General features: G+C 32.7%; 2 protein-coding genes across 2 annotated transcripts; one reads left to right on the top strand and one right to left on the bottom strand.

The window, feature by feature from the left end:
• The first annotated feature begins 10,301 nt into the window (after positions 1 to 10,301).
• LOC110686714 (protein JINGUBANG-like) lies at positions 10,302 to 12,537 on the top strand. Its single transcript, XM_021863320.1, has one exon. It carries the CDS (start codon positions 11,160 to 11,162, stop codon positions 12,384 to 12,386), a length of 1,227 nt encoding a protein of 408 aa, XP_021719012.1. The 5' UTR covers positions 10,302 to 11,159; the 3' UTR covers positions 12,387 to 12,537.
• Positions 12,538 to 14,854: 2,317 nt separating this feature from the next.
• On the bottom strand, positions 14,855 to 21,433 carry LOC110686713 (ribosomal RNA small subunit methyltransferase G-like). The gene is made up of 7 exons (XM_021863318.1): positions 20,977 to 21,433; positions 20,687 to 20,879; positions 19,979 to 20,088; positions 19,788 to 19,866; positions 19,628 to 19,695; positions 16,577 to 16,643; positions 14,855 to 15,194 (listed from the first exon to the last, which is right to left on the bottom strand). The coding sequence occupies exons 1-7, from the start codon at positions 21,196 to 21,198 to the stop codon at positions 15,082 to 15,084; spliced, it is 852 nt and encodes a 283-aa protein (XP_021719010.1). The 5' UTR covers positions 21,199 to 21,433; the 3' UTR covers positions 14,855 to 15,081.
• Between the last annotated feature and the right edge of the window lie 511 nt (positions 21,434 to 21,944).

Genomic DNA, 21,944 nt, shown 5'->3' with positions numbered 1-21,944 from the left:
TTCAAATTCAGATACGAACACAGCATGACAAACATTTCATATATGCCAGCTCCTTACCTCTTCTAGTCTTCTACCATTGTTATGATGAAGTTAACTAAATTGGTACTCCGTATTTATTCTCAATCAAAAGACAATAAACCTTCTGATAAGCCTATCATGTTTGAGAGTTGAGAAACATATAACTGTATGAAATGGATCAAAACAGTAACACGGTTCATAACCCAAATGGACCGAAATCTGTTAAAACAATGCCCAATTTTGCCGATTATTGAAGAAAACGACATCTTGAAAGTTGAACTTAACCTGTTCGTGCAGTCCACATGTTGGCTCATGTGCATGTGCTCAATCGCACTGATGAATTTCTGTCTAAAATTCACCTCGGTAACCAATGCAAATTTTAGCTCTAATTTAACCCTACTACATTCAATTTTTCATATTCGTATGTAATCAATACATAATATTAAAATAGATATTAGAAATGACATGTGTTATTTTTTTGGTAATGTTATTTTACCTTTAAATTAATTTATTTATTTTTACATTTTTGTTTACTTAATCAAATCATTAAAGAATATTTAAAATATTATAATAATATTTCCTTCCCATTTATTCATAATATATTTACCATATATATTCAACTAAAATATAATTTCAAATTCTAAGGGTTTTTTTATTTAAAATATATTTTTCTTTTGGTAAATTATTACAGTATGATTGAATTCACAATATATTAAACTTTTTGGTAAAATCCATGCATTGCACGGAATTTTAACTAGTTTTGTAAATAAAGTCTTGTACATTATAGCAATATTATTACAAATGAAACATCTTTCCTAAAGAAATATAGTCATTGTCAAAGTTTAACATCTATTACCTGTAATATTGCAAAATTTATTTTGAGAACGATATAATAAGATTTTGTATTTATATAAATCATAAAAAATGATTGAAAAAAATAAATAGTCTAATATCTCATTCGTTTCAAATTTTCAATTAGAAAATACAGCAATACACCAAAAAAAAAATAATTAAAAAAAATCACCACTTAATATTATTATGTTAAGCTTGTTTGCAAGACATTGTATAAAAACATCACCATTAATAAGAGACTCAAAACCTAAGCATCTCTCCACAAAACATCATCAAATGTAATTTGTGTTCAAGCTGCATTGTTGATTTTTGTCCATAAAGTTTGTGGCCCATTTCAGTAATCACTAAACCAATTGAAGAAATGGGCCTAGGCCCAAGAACACTGCACACATTAACAGTCTAACACACATGAAAAATATCTTCAATCTGTCCAACATAATTGTAGTTTTTACTACTTTTAATCTTAATAAAATCATTAAGTAATAATCCCTCAAAAAAAAAAAAAAAAATCATTAAGTAATAAAGTTAGATTGTTTAATTTTCTAATTACATTAAGCTGCAACTTGTAAGTTAGGAGATTATAAGTTTGTTCAATTTTCAAACTACATTGATTACTTTAGGTGTTTATCTCTTTCTATGCATGGGCTAATAATAAATGAAGATTGAGAATTATTTATTCTCCTTAAACATATCCTGTTATTATAGGTGGTATAGGTTGAACAAACTATATAGAGATTTAAATTTCAACCTATTGACTAATTTTAATGAGTTTACTATATTCTAAATTGTCTAAATAATACTTGTTTGACTTAACTTGGCTTATTTACATCCACATATATTAAAACCACTTGTGAACTATGGATGACCTGAATTATGAATATATTCAGTTTGGTCTATTATTACATGAATCTTCTTTCATAAACCCAAGGTTAGTAAATCTACTCCAAAAATTAACATGTATCTTGCATTTTGTAAAGAGTCATTGTTAAACTCTAGAGTAAATTGGACATAAATGTATGATAAGTTAAGGGTAATAGGTTGATTGTAAAGCTCGTTTCTAATCTGATCATATCATAAGCATAATTAGATGAGTTCAAACTTTTGTGTAGAAGGCAAACCTATGACAACAAAGAAACTAACTAAGCTTCTAATAGCCCACTAATAATTTGACACAATTCTATATTAGAATTTTACTAAGATATATTATTTTCCTAAATACTAGCATAAAATTTATATGGATATCAAGCCATATGACAAAGTGGCCTATCCTGTAGTTATCATGTGATTAGAGCTAAGGTTGAGACCTTAAATAGATTCAATATACTCTAGAACAATTAGACTTAAAAAAATAAACAAACTCACATGTGGATGGGAGTGTTGGGACTTAATAAAGTTATATTTTTGCCCCATAAAAAGTCACATGCGAGTTTCTTCTATTAAATAATAATAAATAAATAAAAAAAAACATTAAATACTTAGTGAGATTAAGATGTACTTCTCCTAGCTATTGTCATATAATTTTACAATGAAATCTCATTCGATCTCATGTAGTTAACACCTACTCATACTTTATATGATATCAAAACCACTCCATATCCTTAGATTTAAGGTGAAATCTCATATGATGTACGATTTCTTTTTACAGGCACATGTGGCTCTCTTTAAGAAAATGCACCCTCTCCACAACTCCACCCCCACAAATTCGATCTTTAGCTTGTGAAACAACGACTCACCTTGTATATGCAACATTCATGTTCGACCAACCATCACATAATCACATGAATTCCCCTAGAAGCCTAGACCTTCAGTAACAAACGAGGACGTCTTATCATAGCCCTATTTCTTCAAAATAATTATTCTCTAAGATTGATTTCATGTTGGATGTCATATTTTTGATGTCATATAACATGATTTGTTCATTCACATATTATAAGATCTCAACTAAAATAATTTGTCTGCGTAAATCCCACCAAATGAAATAAAAAAAAGGTGCAATCCTAAGCAAGTTGCACTACGTCTTTTCCATGAGTAAAAAGTGGCTGCAACACTCAACCTTCCACTACACCCTAAAGTAGAAACATGCAATTATAGGATGATTAGTGAAATAGGAAAAGAATTATTAATTATAATTAGGATTAAATCTGAGTTAAGGCGTTAAATAACCTAATACTACCATTTATGTGGTTTCTTTATAGGTAATACTTAATCAAACATGATTTGACGATCTATTATTAACTTTGGTTTCTAATCGTTCATATGATTTTGTGTTTTTGTGTATATGTCCATGTGCACCATGCCCACTCCCTAGCCCCCACTCTTGCATAAAAAACAAGCGTATAATTCTATTTTCTTGGTTTGTAACATGCATAAAACTCAACAATGATACTCTCAAAACACAAAGAGTAAGTGCAGGATTTGAAAAAAAAAATATGAAAAAGAAAAAAAAGAGAATTAAAAAAAACATATATAACTCTCTAATCCTCATACATCTTACACGAGTTGCCTTAAGTATCAATAATCTCAATTCATGTAACAAGTTATGAAGTAGTACAAACATTTGATATATTGGGTAATGTTATATGCAATCCTAAATATTTAATATACTTGTTTTTTTTTAAGTATTAAGTTGGAAGTTTATCGACAATTGACGAGTAAATCAGATCAGTATAATGAATGTTTATTTATTTTCTATTCTTTTCACTTTTAGCTTTTTTTTTTTTCTAATATATATTGTGATATCGGGTTGTCTACCTTACAACATATTTTCCATGATGATTAATCACTATAATAATCATATCAATCTACACATATACATCTATCCCTTTTTTTTTTCTTTCTTACAGTTACATTAATCCTAGAAATATTAGAGTTTGTGGTCGCATATACACAATAAAGCTTCATGATATGATCAAATGGATGGCATTCCTAACTTCAAACATTATTAAAAAAAGTCTCTCTTAGTAAGATTAACAATATGCATTAGTCAACCATGAACCTTAAACACATTCATTACATAAAAACTAGATTCAATTATTATCTATTGAATGTTATACACAAATTTGAATGAATACAAGTATACATCCATTATCAGAAGATTCTGAACACTTGTAACAAACAAATTGGTACGCCTATATATAGAGTCAATTACAATCATCAACTATCCAAAATTTTATGAGTTTTCTATATTTAAAAGAGAAAAAAAAATACTTTCATGAATTGCATTTGACACGTATACAACTATATACATTAAATTTTACAATAATTTTATTGGCAATCATACAATAATCTAAATCAATTAATTGTATTACTACTTTAACAAAAAAAATTGTCACAAGTTATACTGTTCAATGTTCGTAATCATCAATGTTTGTGACTTTACCAAAGATTCACTAATCTCCAATCAAACAAAAAAAAAATGCAGTATTACATTTAGAGCGAGCTCTACAAATGTTACACTAAATTTGAGTTAAAAACGATTTGATCAAAACTTATTAAACTTTGTGTAAACAAATATAATGAACTTGTTAAAACTATCATAGTTATGGATTAAACTTATTTGAATTTTTTATAGCTCTTTGAAACTTATTTGATTTATTTTTTCCGATTAATCAAATTTATGATAAAAAATGCATGATTTTTTGTAACTGGTAAATCGATCATAATACGATAAATGCTTGTCCATATTAGTTTAAAAATTATATAACTTTTCTTGAACATCCTAAATTGTACTTATATGCGCAATATTTGGAAATACATTGGATTTTGAAAACAAAGACCAAAGGGAAAGGAATTACTTTCGAAAACTTAATACTATAGTAAATAACATACACCTTTCATGGACATTCAAAAGAATCTAAACAAAAATGAGAGAAAATCTACACAAAAGTAAGATGATCTTAATAATTAGGTTTGTTGCAAGATGATTGGAGGAGGTTTGAGACGTGGCAACATGACATGAATCCTAAGATTTTATTTCTAGAATTCAGGTGAAAGAAGAAATGAAGCACCATCTCAAGAAAGTTGAAACTTGGCCAAATATACACAAACATACAACTTATAAACTGAAAAGAAGTTTCAACACATGTGTTAAGAAATCAAGTCATGATTGAGTTTGAGTGAGCACATGGAGTGATTCCCAATTTTTATCTTCATTCATCGATGAATTCAACACCTACTCCTACCCTATACACATTATTGCCATGGCTAGTACTCCGATCATTTCAGAATATTTGCGACAATTTGATTGAAACACTTATCAATACATAAGTTTGACCATTAATATTTGTTAAAAAGTTAAAATTCTAAAACTTAAAATAAAAGTTAGAACTACCCTCATTAACTTGACATTTTAGCACATTAAAAGTTAAGAACTTTTGGTAATGGATGTAGCATATGAATATTGTAAAAGTCAAACTTTTGCAATTAATTTTGAAACAGAAGGAGCACCTTCTAATAAAAAAAAATATAATAATAATAATAATAGTAGTAGAAGAGTACCTCCAACAAAAGCTGTCCAGAACATGTTAGGAGGATAGGGTTCCATATGTAAGCAACGATGAAAAGGAATTCTTTCCATAAAAGCTTAGAGAAGCAAGTAAAGTGTGTTGATTTCCATGAACTATGTACCAAACGATTCTCAATACACAAGCAACACAGCCTAACATAAAATATGTACCAAGTAAATAGCATCAACACATTATACTCTGCATTTGAGTCGGACAATTTTAAACAAATAACGTATTTGATGCATGTTTAAGTGTTTAACATCAAAAATATACATAAAACATCAGAAACGCAGGTTGAACTAGGGAATACAAAAGTGACTTAACATTGGAAAATTAAAAATTATGTTGCATCTTTAAGGAGATTAAATTCTTAACTTCACTACCTTGTTCACGTCGATAAAGTCAGACCCTTGACACTTAATTTTGAACCAAAAGCATGAAAATTAATCTAATAACCAAGGCCGACTCTTTGACTCTCATTCCACAAGTCTTGGGAAAATATCTTGAAGATCAACTCTATTAGCTAATTTAAGCTGGAATATCTAATCATTTCCATCATCTTAATACACCCATATAATAAGAGAGCTAACAACTAATTGGGCTACTAATGTTTAATTAAGACCAAGTTGGCTGCTTTCCTTTCCCATGAAATGAGTTTCAGGGTCCCAGATTAAACAAAATCTCCATACAAAGATCTTAAACAAGATAATACAAGTAGCATTTCAGAATACCAGCAGATATAAAAGATTCAGGGTCAATTCATAGCGTACGGAGTACACGTACAAGTACACGCGCACGCGTACACAGTTTGTCTTAATTTTGCTTTCTGGAGACAACCAGGGCATGACAATGGTAAGCTGAATCAAAAAAAAGTTCCATCAGAAGTTTAAGAGCACTTCAATATCCACTTTCTGCAATGCTTGTATGGGATAAAGAGAGGGCAAAAAAGGAAAGACATCATCATAAAGAGAGCTGCTTTCAAGTTTCCTTAAATTACAATACGTGATTCAGGCTATAATAAGGTGATTTACCTGTCACTAATGTCAATCTACCAGATGTATTTTGTATATTGCACAACGACATGTAACCAATAATAAAGCGAAAGGGATGGATTATCAGCAAGATATTTGGCTACGTTTCCAATCAGACTCTATAAGCCTTCCCTAAACACGGGGTGGTAATGAGCTTAGCAGGGTTGCAAACTACTTAAAACTGAACCTGAGAAGTTCATGAGCCAAGTAGGACTACTTCAAAATATTAGCCAAAATCTGAGTCATAGGAAAATTCTAACATATAGAAGAGTATAAACTTGTCACAATTTTAAGTTGAGTAGATAAGTTAAACCTGATATGCTTAGTCTGAAAAGTTCCTAAACTCAGCTCGAGCTAACATACGATGGTCAACTCATTTATCACCCCTTGTTCTGAATCGTAGATAAACAGTTCTAACAAGACCTAATGGCAAACATATTTACTGTAATGTACACTGACATTATACAACATCATGGCTGTCAGTCTCGCACATTTAACAGCATTACAGCAGAAAGCTGCAACCAAACCAAGCTGATAATAGTCATGGCCCTCGTGGGCTTAAGAGTGCGATGTGAAGTTCAACACATGTATTTCCTGAAAATCTTCCGATTTCTTGCAGGAAAATAATGAACCAATAGAACATGCAATAGCAATGTTAACCATTAACACAGCAGAAAGGATTTCAGATGCAGCATCAGAATTCATTTCTCTAGTTGTGGACATTAGACTTTCAGGTTAGGTGTTTCCTACCATGCTATTTTAAGTGTTACAGATGTCAGACTTCGAAACCAATTGTACCTGCTCAAAGACTCCTCAACGGTTGATATTTGATCACTTTCCAACGGCCAAAACCAACCGAAACTTAATCAAGTGAGGTCAAGATGATGGTATTCTCACCAAATGCAAGAAATTAGCAAAAAAACAGTTATCTTGTGAAAAATAGAATTAAAGGATGAAACATAAAGACCATGAAAAAATAGGTCTATGAATCTACATTGCACATTTGCACATGGGTCGATTCGAATTTCCATCTAGGGGTCTTAAAGCCTAATCTAAGGACATTGTCGCGCTGATGCCAAACTACAAATATCTTATTTTTAAAGAAACTATTCAAGAAAGAGACTCCCACCAAATCAAAAGCGTGAATGTGATCAAATAACTCTAAAATGGTACAAGACGTGCAATATGGTTATACACTTTTACGGATCCAAAGCATTTACTACGCAATAAATGAAAACCATCCTCAAGGAAGAATCAAACGCAAAAACATACTCACTTTGTCGGGAATTAATAGTCACTTAAGCCATTTAGGATAAACAGAAAAGTTTTCACCTTTTTAACTGTAGCAAAAATCTATACATAATGTGAGAGTATTATGATGATTCATGTTGTCATATGCTGACTGATTAACAAGGGCAATCCCTGATAAAATTATTTATTAGTACAAATGCTAAGATCTTGGAAGGTGCAACAATACCCCATTGCATCTTCAATCTTAAAGTAACAGTTTAGAATGTAAGCAAACAAACTTAATATGCCGATAGATAAAAAAAAAAAAGGGGAATATAAAGCTTAAGAAAAGCTGCTGTTTGGACCACTACCTTCATATAGCCTATTTGCTCTGAATTAGGACAGAAGAAAACACAATATAATTACTTAAAAAGGTTAACTTTATGAACAACCAAACACAATACAGCAGTTACCAAAATAAAACAAAAAATATGAAAATTTGATATCAAATTAAGGTAGCCAATTGAATTTTTACCGACCATCATAAGTGACAAAGGCTGCTGCTTTCGGCCTAGTCTAATTTTCTAATAGTATGTATATAAGTAGAATAAATCGTAGTTAATTTATTTGCTATTTTTGGCGCACTTTCTAACCACTAAATACAATCAATTCCAAAATTATTTGTTCAACTAAAACTAATCACAGATAAACATAAATCAGAGAAAACAACAAGAATAGCCATCACTGTTACAGGGAATGATATAATTCACAAGTAGCCATGTTAATATAATCAAGAAAAGATACAATGGTTAAAAACTTGAGTGGCATATAACCAATGACATTGTAAAGATTCCCTTTTTTTGTCCTTCTAGATTCAAGGTTCCTAGAGAAGGTAGGCATGGCTTAGACATGTGGGGTGGGATGGAAAAATGGCATACAGAGTACTTATCACTCTTTGGTATTGGACAAAATGATACATTCTTGAGGGGCTTTAAGTCAAGTAAATGGTTAAAAATTGAATTAAGAAACAGTTTTATACTTAAATTTTATCAACTTCTTGGATGATAATTATTTTATAAATGACCAATAAAACTCAATAATTGTAAATGATCTAGGACTCTATTTACATTTTAGAACCTATTTTCAACCATTAGATTTTGATGTCATCTTTAAAATGACCGGCAAAGAGTTTATAGGGGAAGACTAAACTACATTCTATTTCAAAATAACATCCTCCAAGATCACTAATTGCCTTTATCATCAATGTGTTTTAGACTAGTAAAGAAGATAAACAAGCAAAAAGAAAAGAGGAGCAATTAGGACCGCAGACGGTTATTTCAATAACTAATTCCAAGAACGCCTTAATAATAATAGCTAGGACAAAATTTTAAAAAGCATCACTTTGCCATCATGGCATCCATGAAACTCCTTCCTTTTTTTCTTAACAAATGTAGAATATTAGCTGCTTGATTTCATGTCATGTGGCTTGAATAAGAAAAATATAACAATATAAAAATGGCCACATTACCCTAATGGTTAGTGCTGAGATGATTGACTATTCTGTCAAAGCACCATAGAAAAGGTCAACTCCTAAGGGTTTTTAGGGTTAAAAAAAGATTACCTTCTACACCAAGATATTAAAGAAGGGACCTAGATCTTTAGAGCAAATTGGCCAAACACTACTAATATAAATTCAAATAATAGGCCATAACTTTATGTAACAAATTACCATCTACATATACGAGCACATTAACATATTATGAAGCTTTAAAAGTTTACCCAAAAAATAGGAAGTAGCCCTAATGGCTTCTTAGGTAAGCCGTAATTACAGGCTACCCGTTTTGAATGTCTATAATAATATCAACTCTACTCCTTTCTTCACTAATTTCCATTGCCGGTTAGGTCATTTTCTCTAAGAGGTGGTGATAGAAATGCATAAATCAAACATATACTGAAAGGTTAAGCTGTTATACCAAACTCAGATAGCATACTACTCTTGCAAAATCGCACAACATTACCGTACAAGCCTAGTAACCGTAATTAAGTATGAGATGATCTCATACAAGACTTTGCCTACAAACAATACTAAGAGGATAGTCATGGCACTATGAGTGTGGTAGACAAGCATGGAAGAATGAGTAGTATAGTATTACAGTATAATCCATTAGTTAGCAGATTCCTGAATTAATGGAAATGCCAAGGTTTAGGGTACTCCAGAACGCCTAAAGGCTCCTCTAGTAGCCTAAGGGATTTATCAAATATCAACAATGTGACATCGATTTTGATGCTCATTGTACTCCATTAAAAAAGAACCATTCACAAACTTTAAGGAAATTAATCTGAACTCAGCCTTATAATATCAGAAGATGCCTATTGGCTATTGGTTTCCTGACCATATTTTATCTTGACTCTGGTGCAAATATAATTAAAAATATACATACAAGTATATATTAAAAAAGTCAAACCACAGAACTCAACGAAAAATAAAAAGTCATACCACACAAAGATATACACGTATCTGAGTAGATATAAACTATCAAACCAAGTCTTATACAGAGTAATAAAATAAGATTACACAAAAAGATATAAGAATACATCTGACTAAACTAAAGATTAGATTCCTTCAATAACCATTGGTTTCAACTACTCCAAACAAAGTGTCGAATTTCTATCCAATTACCAAGGTCATAATCTTTGTTTAGCAACTAAAATATTGTGCCAACCAATCATCCAATGAAAGCACAGCATAAAAACAAAAACTGATTAGCAGGCATAGATCAGACAATTACAACTTAACAAGATGGATAATCTGCTTAAAGGTTTAAAGTACTTGGAAAAACTATTAAAACACTGGCAAGTAGAAATATACAACTGCGTATTTGTATAACTAAAATAGTGGAGGATGCCTTTTTCTACTCCCAATAAGAAGATTGATATTTTTTTTTTTTTTTTTTTTTTTGCTCAGGAGCAAGTGAGAGCGATAAAGACAAAGGATGTAAACGAGTTTTTGATTTCATACCGCTCCTCAACACTTTAACTAATTAAGGTAGTTGATCATCCACGTAAGAAAACCAATATTTTGGGTGGTTTTTTATACACTCTGACATTAAAAATTAATTTCTGCCATGTGTAAGGATATTTAGGAAAGTTTTGTAACTAATATTTTAAAAAATGGACGTATAAATCTACTACTAGAGATGGGTTTAACGTTTTAATTTGGTGTGAACTACTTAATCAAAATCAATAGTATACGTCAAAAACTAGTAATTTCGTGACCCCTCTACCCGAAGAATTGCTACCTCTATATAAGGCATACCCTCTATCAGGATATCTATTCTCTCCGCTCTTTACCACCAACAGATATTCAATTTTTTTTATGCATTTCCAAAGGATCATAACCTATTCAATCATTCATCTTTCTGACATTAATTCATTCAATATTCTCACATTCAGCTATTAGTTCCACAAACTCATCCCATCTTTGCTCTCAATCTTTTCCTTAATCCCTTCTTTCTGCAATAAAATGCAGACTTCAACATCTCATTCAAGTTCTTTCTCGAATGAAGATTCTGAGCATGACCACTATGATTCAAGGTCAGCTTCCTTCTCTTCGCTCCCAAGCCTCCCAAGAGTTCCAGGCCTTACAGTGCATCCCAATCAACTAAACCATCTTTCCAGCGCCTTACACCAGTGCATAACCACTCTCACAGGACATACCTCCTACATATTCTCTCTTACTTTGGCTGGAAAATATCTCTACACAGGCTCCTCCGACAATGAAATTCGAGTATGGAAACGTAACCCCTTCAGCTATGAAGCTGATGAAGAGAGCCTAGCTAATAACGTGGTGGCAGTTGGAAAAACTGCAGTGAAGTCTCTGGTTGTTTTAGCTAACCAGCTCTTCAGTGCACATCAAGATTGCAAAATCCGGATATGGAAGATAAAAGCCCAGGAACCATTTAAGAACATAAAATATGAAAAAGTCGCTACCCTACCCACACTTGGTGATCGTACTAAGAAACTTCTAAACCCGAACAACCAAGTTGAGATTCGTAGACATAAGAAATGTACATGGGTACATCATGTTGACACTGTCTCTGCGATAGCTTTATCGCAAGACCAGTCCCTGCTCTATTCTGTTTCATGGGACAGAACACTAAAAATCTGGCAAACATCTGACTTCAAATGTTTGGAGTCAGTTACGAATGCACATGACGATGCAATAAATGCAATCGCAGTGTCTTATGATGGAGATATTTACACAGGATCAGCAGATAAGAAAATCAAAGTATGGAAGAAACTCCCAGGAGACAAGAAGCATACTCTGGTCAACACGCTAGAGAAGCACATTTCAGGAATAAACGCCTTAGCACTTAGTCCTGATGGGTTGTTGCTGTACTCAGGGGCGTGTGATAGATCAATATTAGTGTGGGAAAAGAGTTGTGATGATGATAGCATGGAACTTCTAGGAGCACTACGGGGCCATTCCAAAGCCATATTGTGCTTGGCCACCGTTGATGACTTGATTTTCAGTGGTTCAGCTGATAAAACTATACGAGTTTGGAGAAGGGTTGAAGGAAGCTATGTTTGTCTGGCGGTACTGGAAGGACACCAGGGTCCAGTCAAGTGCTTGACTGCAGCAGCTGATGCTTACTACCCTCATAATAGCATGCCATCCTCTAATTATCTTGTTTATAGTGGTAGTTTAGATTGTGATATTCGAGTATGGCAGGTGTTGGTATCTAATTGATTCATCATCTATGCATAAAATCTAGTACCAGATAGCAAAGTATCTCCCAGCTAGTTATAAATTTAAGTTCCACAAATTGCAGATTTGCAATGTGCACTTCAGTGTTTGATGAATAATTTAAGATAATATTAAAAATTTCCAATATTGCACATCTCCAATGTTCCTAAACAGGGTAATTATCAGTCTATAGATTTTAACAATTCCAAACATAGAGGAAAGGGGAGGAGAAAACAAGCAATAAACCAGATCAACATTAAATCATGATATGACAAAAATGCCCTGGAGTCGGGTCGAATGTGATGTCACTTAGATAAATAATATTATATTTATAGGATAAGAAATTCTATAAAGCTTAATGTTGACTAGTTTTGTCCTTGCTTAATGATCTACAGGCTAAAAACTTGAGTTTCAGGAAAGCACAACTTTTTTCTTTATTTTGGTGGCTAACAGTTTGCCAAACTAGCAGATTTAGGTGCGACATTGAACATAGAAAAATTACATAACATAATTGTGTTCATCTTGACTGACCAAAGCATTAAAACTATTACCTATTAATATATTATAGGTACAAAAGTACACATATAAAGCAGAAACAACAAAAGGTTTCTCAAGCAAAACATGAAAAAATGAGTTCACTTGGCCAATGTCTCCAGAAGCAATTCATTCAATCTGTATCAACATTTTCTACATTTTTCGACCAATAGAATTTAAAAAATGGAAAATGCATCTACCTACAGCAATCTGCCTAAAATTTACAAGTTTGGACATCATTTACGCAATTCACAAAAAAGCAACCAATATTTCATAAGCATATGTAAGACCTGACTCTCTAAATTATTGGAGATGAGCAGAAGGATTAGGACAGGTCAGATCTCAGCTAGGAAGGTTGAAAGATAAGATCAGTCTATGAATATGATGTTTTGCTTGCAATACAAAACCATTCTAAGGGACACCCTTCTTAGCAGGTGGCCTCGTGGTTGTCTGGTTCTCATAGTTCATCTTCTACAATTTAACTTCTAATTGTTTTCCAAAAATAAAACTTTGGTCACATTTACTAGTACCATTAACAGTGTAATTCAATAATATAAATTACCGCCTTCATGGGAGCACCTTTAGTGGCTAGAACTCAAACAGCCACAACTAAAGTTGTTATATTGAAGTCCCAGACATAGTTTGGACACATAACCACATTCATTGTCCACAACAACCAGAGTTAAGTCAACCAGCAAAATATTAGGGAAGCAGCCAAATGCACACCCCCTACCCTTCCCCAACAAAAAAAAAATTGAAACACTTTAGCAATCAAGCCTTTAAAAATAATATGCTCCCTTAAGCACTTGCAAACCACTGCTAATAAATAACTCCTATAACAGTCGGAAATTATAAAAATATTTAAAAAAAATGTAAACAAACTTTATAACAAATCTACGAAGTTCTGTATTATTGTATAATGCTCAAAGATCCAGACAAAAAGCATGTTGGCCAATTGTTTCAGCACAAATACAGAAAAGTTGCTCAATGATTAGCAAAATTATGCCGATCATAGTGCTAAGTTTGCACTAGATGGCAGATGCATTAGCAAATTGCAGATATTAATTACAAAGGCTGAGAAGCACTTCGTAGCAGCCCTCTAAGGCAATCAATATAATGCTCTACACTAGAAGAAAAAAAAAAAAAAAACAAACAAACGTGAAGTCCAAGCACTTTCTGTATGGCTCCTACATTCATACTGACAGATTTCCAATTAAATTATTATGTAGATTTTGTTTTTCAAAACGGTACTATATAAAATTAGGGAACCCTTCTCTGAGTTGTATTCCCTAATTTATCAAGAAATATAACACTGCGACACTTGCATGCTGTGAAGGTCAAACTTTTGAAATTAAACCCTCTTAATTAAAAACGTTTCATAATCTTTATTGTACTGTATGATTATTATATAGTACTTTCATGTGTATTTTCTTTTAAATTATTATTTTGTGAGAAATAAACGGTCAAAATTTGACATCAAAAATATTGTATGCTATCTTATAAAACGAAGAGAGCAGAATCCTCAACTTCTAATTCTCTCAATATAATCATTCTATTTAGTATCAGACATTCTGCAAGAAACCACAAGACTGTATTACATACAAAATGGTGCTACTTGAGATGTTGCTAGACACTATTTTCATCAACAAATGAATTTACCTTTCACCAGAGAAAAACAAAATCTCACTGGCCTACCAGAACCCAATGATTAGTTAAGAAAGAAGAGGAAGAAAAAGACAAGTCACACATGACTTGCAACATTGCGAAGAGCAAAGAGCTAATAAAACCAGCTCTTGCTCCAGCATAGGAGTTATGTTACATTATGCATTATGGTTGAAATTGTTGAAATAAATTACTCCAAAATTTTAACTATCTAAATTGCTTAAAAGAACTTCAACAAGCAGCTAAAGAAGAGGGAAAGAGACATGGATTGTATATGGATTGCAACATTAAGGATTTTCAAATACCAAATCAAACCAAGCCTATTTCAGGTATTAGAGTTTGTGATACATTGATTCTTGCCAACATCTTTGTATAGCGCAAAGACTGTATATTATCTGGCTACATTATGCAGTATGGATGATAATAAAAACTCCAAGATGCAATACAGAGGCAAGTTGCCAGACTATAGTGGAAACAAATAGAAGTCATTCATCTTGATCACTCATAAGGGCATTTTTGCTGGTGTACCTGGAGAGCGGGGATACTTTCTAGAGGTAGGACGGTCTTTGAAACATATGATAGCAGTTCGCTGTCCAAAAGGGCCATGTGATTCCACTGAATAGGAAATAATAAATTGTCATTTTCTCATACCAGTTATTAATAAAAAGGCTAAAAAGTTGTTTACACATAAGCAATGTGCATCTGCTTTAAATATAATAGCAAACATAGTATCTATAGACAGATGTTCTCATCTCAATAAACGCGGAAAAATGAGACAGTCATCAAGGTAATACGTGGCATGATATCTAAAACACCGTGACGTACGTATGTGTGTTCTATATTTTTTATTCTTCCGGCTTTATCAGTTAAAAACGACATCAATTAAGAAACATGCATTCACATAACCCAACAAATCTGAGTTCTAGTCAACAAGTGAGCATACTCCAACAGTTGGAAACTATTTGTGCCCCTTAAATGGAGTTTGTAATTTTAATTTCAGTTTTAAATAAACCTCAATACCAAATCCTTTTAAAATCAACTCATTGTAACTATTTATTAATTGCATTGTCACAACTTAAAAATTTTCCAACCAAGCTTACAATTTTCAAGTTGATGTATACACCATCATATGAAAAGTTCAAAAGGAGACAAAGATTCTTTATTCATCAGCTTTTGAATTGCTATGTAGGAGCAACAATCGTTGCATATCAATCAAGAGTCGCATGGAAACAAAATCTTAGGTGAGGCGATTTTGGTGAGGCATTCCTCCGCATTTTGTATTAACACTATTGCACAACCTTGGTGCATCTTAACCTTTATGTACAGTGCCTCTCATTATAATAAGGCAAGACGGCATATTTCCAGCCACCCTACCTTGGAATAATGTTGATATTAATACATATATACAACATTACAATGTACGTCATAGAAAGGGTCACAAAAAAATCACCATATGTTCCTCACCAAACACAGGCGGGAAACAAAGAACTAAAATCAATAAAACCTGATGAAGTAAAGCACGAGTTGGATGTTAGCCAAAACAATAGCCTACTCTTGCATAATAAGAGGGAATGTTGTAATCTTCCATTTTTTACATAAATAACTCAAGTTATACTTATTAGCATTATATAAAGAATATCTTTAAGAGGACTTGAAAGGCTACCTTAAACAAGTTAAATCAAGATGTAGAAGAAGGCTTAGTTGAGCTAAATTGCTCCTTTTATAACAGGACTAAGTTTGTCTAAATCGGTAAACTTAATCATATATGAGTTTGTGTGAATCAGTAGAATTTACTTATGGTCTGTATTATAGCAATAGAATTGTGGTGATGATCATAAAAGTGCAGATGAACAAAGTTCTTGAATCAATAAATAGTAACAACTTTTTTCATATAAAACATTATATCAATGATTATACTTTTTTTTAGTAAGAATGAATAATGATAAGCAGCAGTGCATACAAACTTTAAAGGCAAGATTATTTCCTCGAAAGCATACCTAAATGCTGATGCAAAAGAGAAGCACCCAATAAATTTATTGCTCTTTCAGCATTTCTAACTTCCACCTGTTCAGAAATAGCAAATGTTACAATCAGTTGATGATTAAGAATACTAAAAAAAAAAAAAATTAAAAAAAGCATGCAGTAATCGATGTATGCTGTTGAAGCAAAGTATATGAGCTAGGAGGACATTTGAAAAGGGACTCTTTTTTTGGGCATGAGTTCATTGTATGGCATGTCATACTTATACAACTGTCATGCTGAAAGGATTGCAGCCACAACTGCCCCCAAAACACGAAGGACAAAATCATGGATCAGATTGCAGAATATGCAACAGCATAGAATTTCACTTTCTTGATGTATGTTATATTGTCCCTTTCCTTGGGAAAGAGGAGAGGGGGGAGGTATTCGGAACACAAACTTCACACTTGTCATCCACGTATTCAAAACTCCTGTCTATATATAAACATCCCCTCACAAACTATAAATCTAATGAAAATCAAACATCGCCCACTTTCCAATGGTCAGAGTAACCTAGTATACACATCTATCATAATTTAAAATTCCTTACCACTTGGGAGCAGGACAGTGGTTTTGAAAAGTGATTAATGTTTGGAATGGAAAGTCAAATTTCAACTACAGTTGATTAATTCTAAGGATATTTATATATTAATATTTAAATTAAGTAGGCAAAGTTCAAAAATAATCTTAGCACAGCTGAGACGGCTGCAACCTGCAGACAACAGCATAAGAGCAAAAACAAAATCCTTCTAGAATCTAATGGTATGTCATCGAATCACTGCTTATAAAGGATATTAAATGGATAAAGATATTTGACGTATTTGTATCTACGGCGACAGGAAGAATAGAAAAGCAAGAGCAGATTAAGACAGAAAAGCAACATGACATGGAAATTGGTTGACTGGGAAGTAGAGACGTTGAAAAGTAGATATCTTGCTGCTCAAACAATAAGTCACTAACCAAAGACATAGTAGACGAACATAGGTGTGAGCGTTTCTAAAATATGCTCTTGTTGTGGAGTATTAGTTAAGCCTCTAGCAGCCTTTGTTAGCTCTACTCACACCTAGCTGACATAAATCAAATAGTTGATATTTCGTATAAGTTTATTTATAGACTAAAGTTGAAGCACCAATTAGTTTTGTGGTCAGGATAGGTAGTATTCTAATGATAGTGCCATAACAAGCATTTGAAGCTTTGAGATAGAGTGCTGCAGCATTGGCAATTGCATAAGCTTCATTGTAAGATAACTAGGGTTTATATTCATTAATGATCGACAAGGCTAATACAATCATTTTTTCTTTAATAAGTCTTATGTGTGCTGTAACAAATCTGAACATTCACATTCACAATCAGATGCTGTATTAGTCAGTTATGTGCTCATATATGAAGCCTTTATTGAATAGTATAAGGATTAGCTAAAAAGGAGAAATTTTGGTCCAGTGATATGTCCAAAGGGTTACAGGAAGCCAGCAAGATTGGGCAGGAGCTAAATTAATAACCATTTAGATCTTTATCACTCAGATTTTGTAGTTAAGAAGCTGAACATTTACAAATGGTATCATCCCAAAAGCCAAATAAACGTAGGGGGAATGTCCACTCTCCAATATGGGATAGTACTTAAGTTCAAACTGTCTAGTACTACACAATGCAAAAAACTATACAATAATATCGGCTCAAAGGGAAGTGTTTAGAAGTAAACCAACAATAATGCCACCATCTCAGGGATGTGCATGTTGGGCAGGGGGGAAAAAAGGAATGGAAACCTAACACACAAACGAGATGAAAAACAGTCCTTCAACCCCTGATTTTCGTTGTAAGTTGGATCAGTTTACCTGCAGAAACCACATGTCAGATGCTGACACAGTGATACCCTATGGCCTCTGCTATCGTTAGACTGCTGGTTCAGTAAAGTTCGTTAAACAAAATGATTCCCACAATTATTAATCCTAGCTCGGTAATGTGCAGAGGTCAAAAGAGATTAGTCTCAGCTCTTATCAAATCAAAATAAGGCTCAACAAAGTGGGTAGTTGAGTAGTTCCATTTTGACATCAGATGAACAGAAGCTCAATTGACACAATACTTTCTTGGGTGCAAGACAACTTCATATAATGCATTTTAGAGTTTGTAACCCAGCATGTTGAGAACGTCTGATTGAATAAAGCACAAGGCTTCCCCTCACTCAACAAATTCCACCATCCAGCTTACGCAGTATTTTTTAATCATAGTTTGTTTATAACAACCAGATAGAATAGAAAACAAATTAAAAATATTAGTACAGTGTTACAGTATTGTTGTCAAGCACACATAATTGCAAAGCCCAGGAAATTTAATAGTATATTCATTATTCATAATAAACAGGCTTTGTTTTTCACCATGTTTTTCTCTATATTGCTTTTATGCAATAACAAATTATTACAGTTCCACAAAGAACATCGCAGTTCAAACATAATCATAGCACGTGAAAAAGTAACAGTAACTTCAAGCCATGAACTCCATTTTTGTGAGCGCTATTGACCATAAAATAAAATAATCAGAATCTTACTTGCTATGTAGCAAGATTTTCCTTCCTACATACTACTGTAATATTGATGCAGATTTTATTTTCCTTCCACAATGATTTATCCCTTCTCATCTACATTCAGTAAAGACAGTCATCTATCTGAAATTTTAGTGTTCATAACATCTATAGCTCCTGAGAAGTAATTTTGACAATTGGCTTTACTGGATAGTCTTATCTTAAGGTTACTAGCTTTGGATATATACTTCATTTTTCAGTTTTTTTTGGTAAGTGGTAACAGCCGTAACACAAACATGCTAACATACTCAACAAAAGCATTGAATGTTGCAGTCCTTTTACATAGAGATTGTTTTAGTAAACTTTGTGAGCATAGTTATATACTTAGCTCACTTCCCTATCCTAGAGAAAGGACCTATTGCCTGAGTCAAGAGTAGCACACCATATTATGAAAAGGATTAACTAACAAAAATATTAATAATAGGGCTATATAAGCAAAAGAAACATTGGATACCTGAGGGTCATGACCCTTTGCAGCTACGAACAGACCACCCATGCGAACCAAAGGAATACAATACTCAGCTGACCATTAAAAGAAAATCAAACATTCCATGAGAAGATATAAAGAGCTTCACAATTGTAATGAACAGCTATAATAAAGAGCTAATCAGCACCTAGAACTCTCAGTTCTGCAACAGCCCTAGCAACAGCTATATCGAATGATTCTCTGAACTCCAATGTTTGTCCAAAATTCTGCCCTATAGCCAAGGATATTTAGTGTGCAAATAAAGAAGTAAATTACTCAATCACACATGCCCATATCTTTTAAGAAAAAAAAAACACTAAGAAATTACGAAAGAAATACCTCAGCCCTGTCACGAACAATTTTTACATTGGACACACCAGTTACATTAATTGCATGCTCCAAGAATAAGCAACGCTTGTTCATTGACTCTAGAAGTGTAACCTTCCAACCTATACATAAGTAACACTACTAGATCAAAACGTAATAAGACAAAACAATAATACGATGAATCAAAACCCAACACTGGTTGACATTCAAATCAGCATCAGTCTAACGCAATAACATTTCCTAGTAGCTATAACCCATCCATTATTGTGTAGGAACTCAGGTGATTCTATAGTTTGACTTTCAGCATTAAACTTACAAAACTGTGACATAATTTTCTACCAATGTATGAAAACTAATTATTTATGAAATTCTAATAGTAGTAACTCAAAGTCTCAAACTAACAAAACCAAACTGTTTAAAAATGTTTCAAAGATGCAACTGAGAGACCAACTAGAACAATCACTCTGAAAACAATGAGCTTATAATCTATTTCCTTATATATACAACATAAATACATAATGACCATATGCAATATGCCTTGGTTAAAATTCAAATCATGTATTCGGGTTTGCCGGCTAGGCGGCTACATCACTCCATTCGTAGCATTCCTTACACCAATTAAACTTTACATGAGAGAAATTTAAGTAAGCACTAAGATAGCTCATAAATTTCCACAAATTTCACAACAATTTATAATTGTAAGTAAAAATTAACAAATACCTGGGCAAGCAATGGCTAAGATCAAACCCGGAAGCCCGGCACCAGTGCCAACATCAACAAGACTCACACTTTCACACGAAGAACCACAATGTGAAGTGTAAGACTCATTAATAGGCGGAAGAATTGCGAGTGAATCTTCAATGTGCCTTTCCATTACTTCACTCCTCTCTGTAACAGCAGTTAAATTCATCTTCTGTAATAAAATAAAACACAATTCAATAACAAAAACAAAATAATTAATACTAATTCAACACATTGAACATTGAAGAAGCAAGAGAGAGAAAAGGGACCTGATTCCATTCAAGAAGGGTATCAACATATAGAGAAATCTGGTGTTTTTGATGAGAATTTAGGGTTTCAAAGTGAGAAGAATTGATGGGTGTTGCAGTAATTAGGGATTTGCGGGTGTTTGCAGTGAATTTGAAGGAGTTGGGTTTGTGGTACGGAAGGTGTTCGATGAAAGTCCTGAGAGAAAATGGGGATAGTATGAGTTTACTACGCAAGCACAACATTGTGTTCCCGCGCTGTGTTTTTTTTTATTATTATTATTTTTTTATTATGGGGGAGATGGGTGATATACTCAATAGTTTTCAATCACCAAGATTTGAATTATGGATATTTATTTATATCACCATGCTATAAATTAATATACATATTAGCAGGGTGATAATAATTATGGAGTTTTTTTATGCTATAAATTAATTTAATGTAGTCCTAGGACATATGTTTAAGAAGCTAAAAGAAAAATGTATTAATAAAATATATTTATTAACTATACTAATTTGCTCGTGATTTTGTCATACATTCCCAAATTTATACCAAAAAAAGAAAGATATTAAATGCTTATCTGTAGCCCTAAAAGTTGCATATAGCTAGGGATGTCCAAACATCGGTCCAGACTGAATAAATGGACCAGACCTGACAGGACCGGACTGAATTAATCGATCCGGTCTCCGAGTTGAGAAATTTAATTTTTCGTGGTCCAAAACCCTATAAGAATCGGTCTTGGACCGAATCGATTTTTCGCTTAAAATTATGCATAAATCCTTAAAAAATATTAAGATTATCCTTAATTAGCTTTAAAAAACTTTAATTATTAGCTTTTTTGTACTAAACATACATAAAAAGACGTTAAAAATATTGTTTTTTCTTTACTTTTTTCGAGTTTTTCATAAAATTATTAAAAATTTAGAAATTTAAAAAAAAAATTAATTGGTCCACAACGGTCAGGTCCGGGTTTTGGAACGATTTTTTCGGT

Source organism: Chenopodium quinoa, unplaced genomic scaffold, assembly GCF_001683475.1.
Source record: "Chenopodium quinoa cultivar QQ74 unplaced genomic scaffold, ASM168347v1, whole genome shotgun sequence".
NCBI lineage: Eukaryota > Viridiplantae > Streptophyta > Magnoliopsida > Caryophyllales > Amaranthaceae > Chenopodium > Chenopodium quinoa.
Note: the sequence above shows the minus strand (reverse complement) of the source record. Positions and strands in the feature narration are given on the sequence as shown.

Excerpts from the sequence above, each read along its gene's own strand:
- LOC110686713 (XM_021863318.1), bottom strand. The coding sequence starts at position 21,198 with ATGTTGTGCTTGCGTAGTAAACTCATACTATCCCCATTTTCTCTCAGG. Across the intron at positions 20,880-20,976 it reads CCCTTCTTGAATGGAATCAG|AAGATGAATTTAACTGCTGT; the intron begins GTCCCTTTTCTC and ends ATTTTATTACAG. Across the intron at positions 19,696-19,787 it reads TGCAGAACTGAGAGTTCTAG|CTGAGTATTGTATTCCTTTG; the intron begins GTGCTGATTAGC and ends TTTAATGGTCAG.
- LOC110686714 (XM_021863320.1), top strand. The coding sequence starts at position 11,160 with ATGCAGACTTCAACATCTCATTCAAGTTCTTTCTCGAATGAAGATTCT.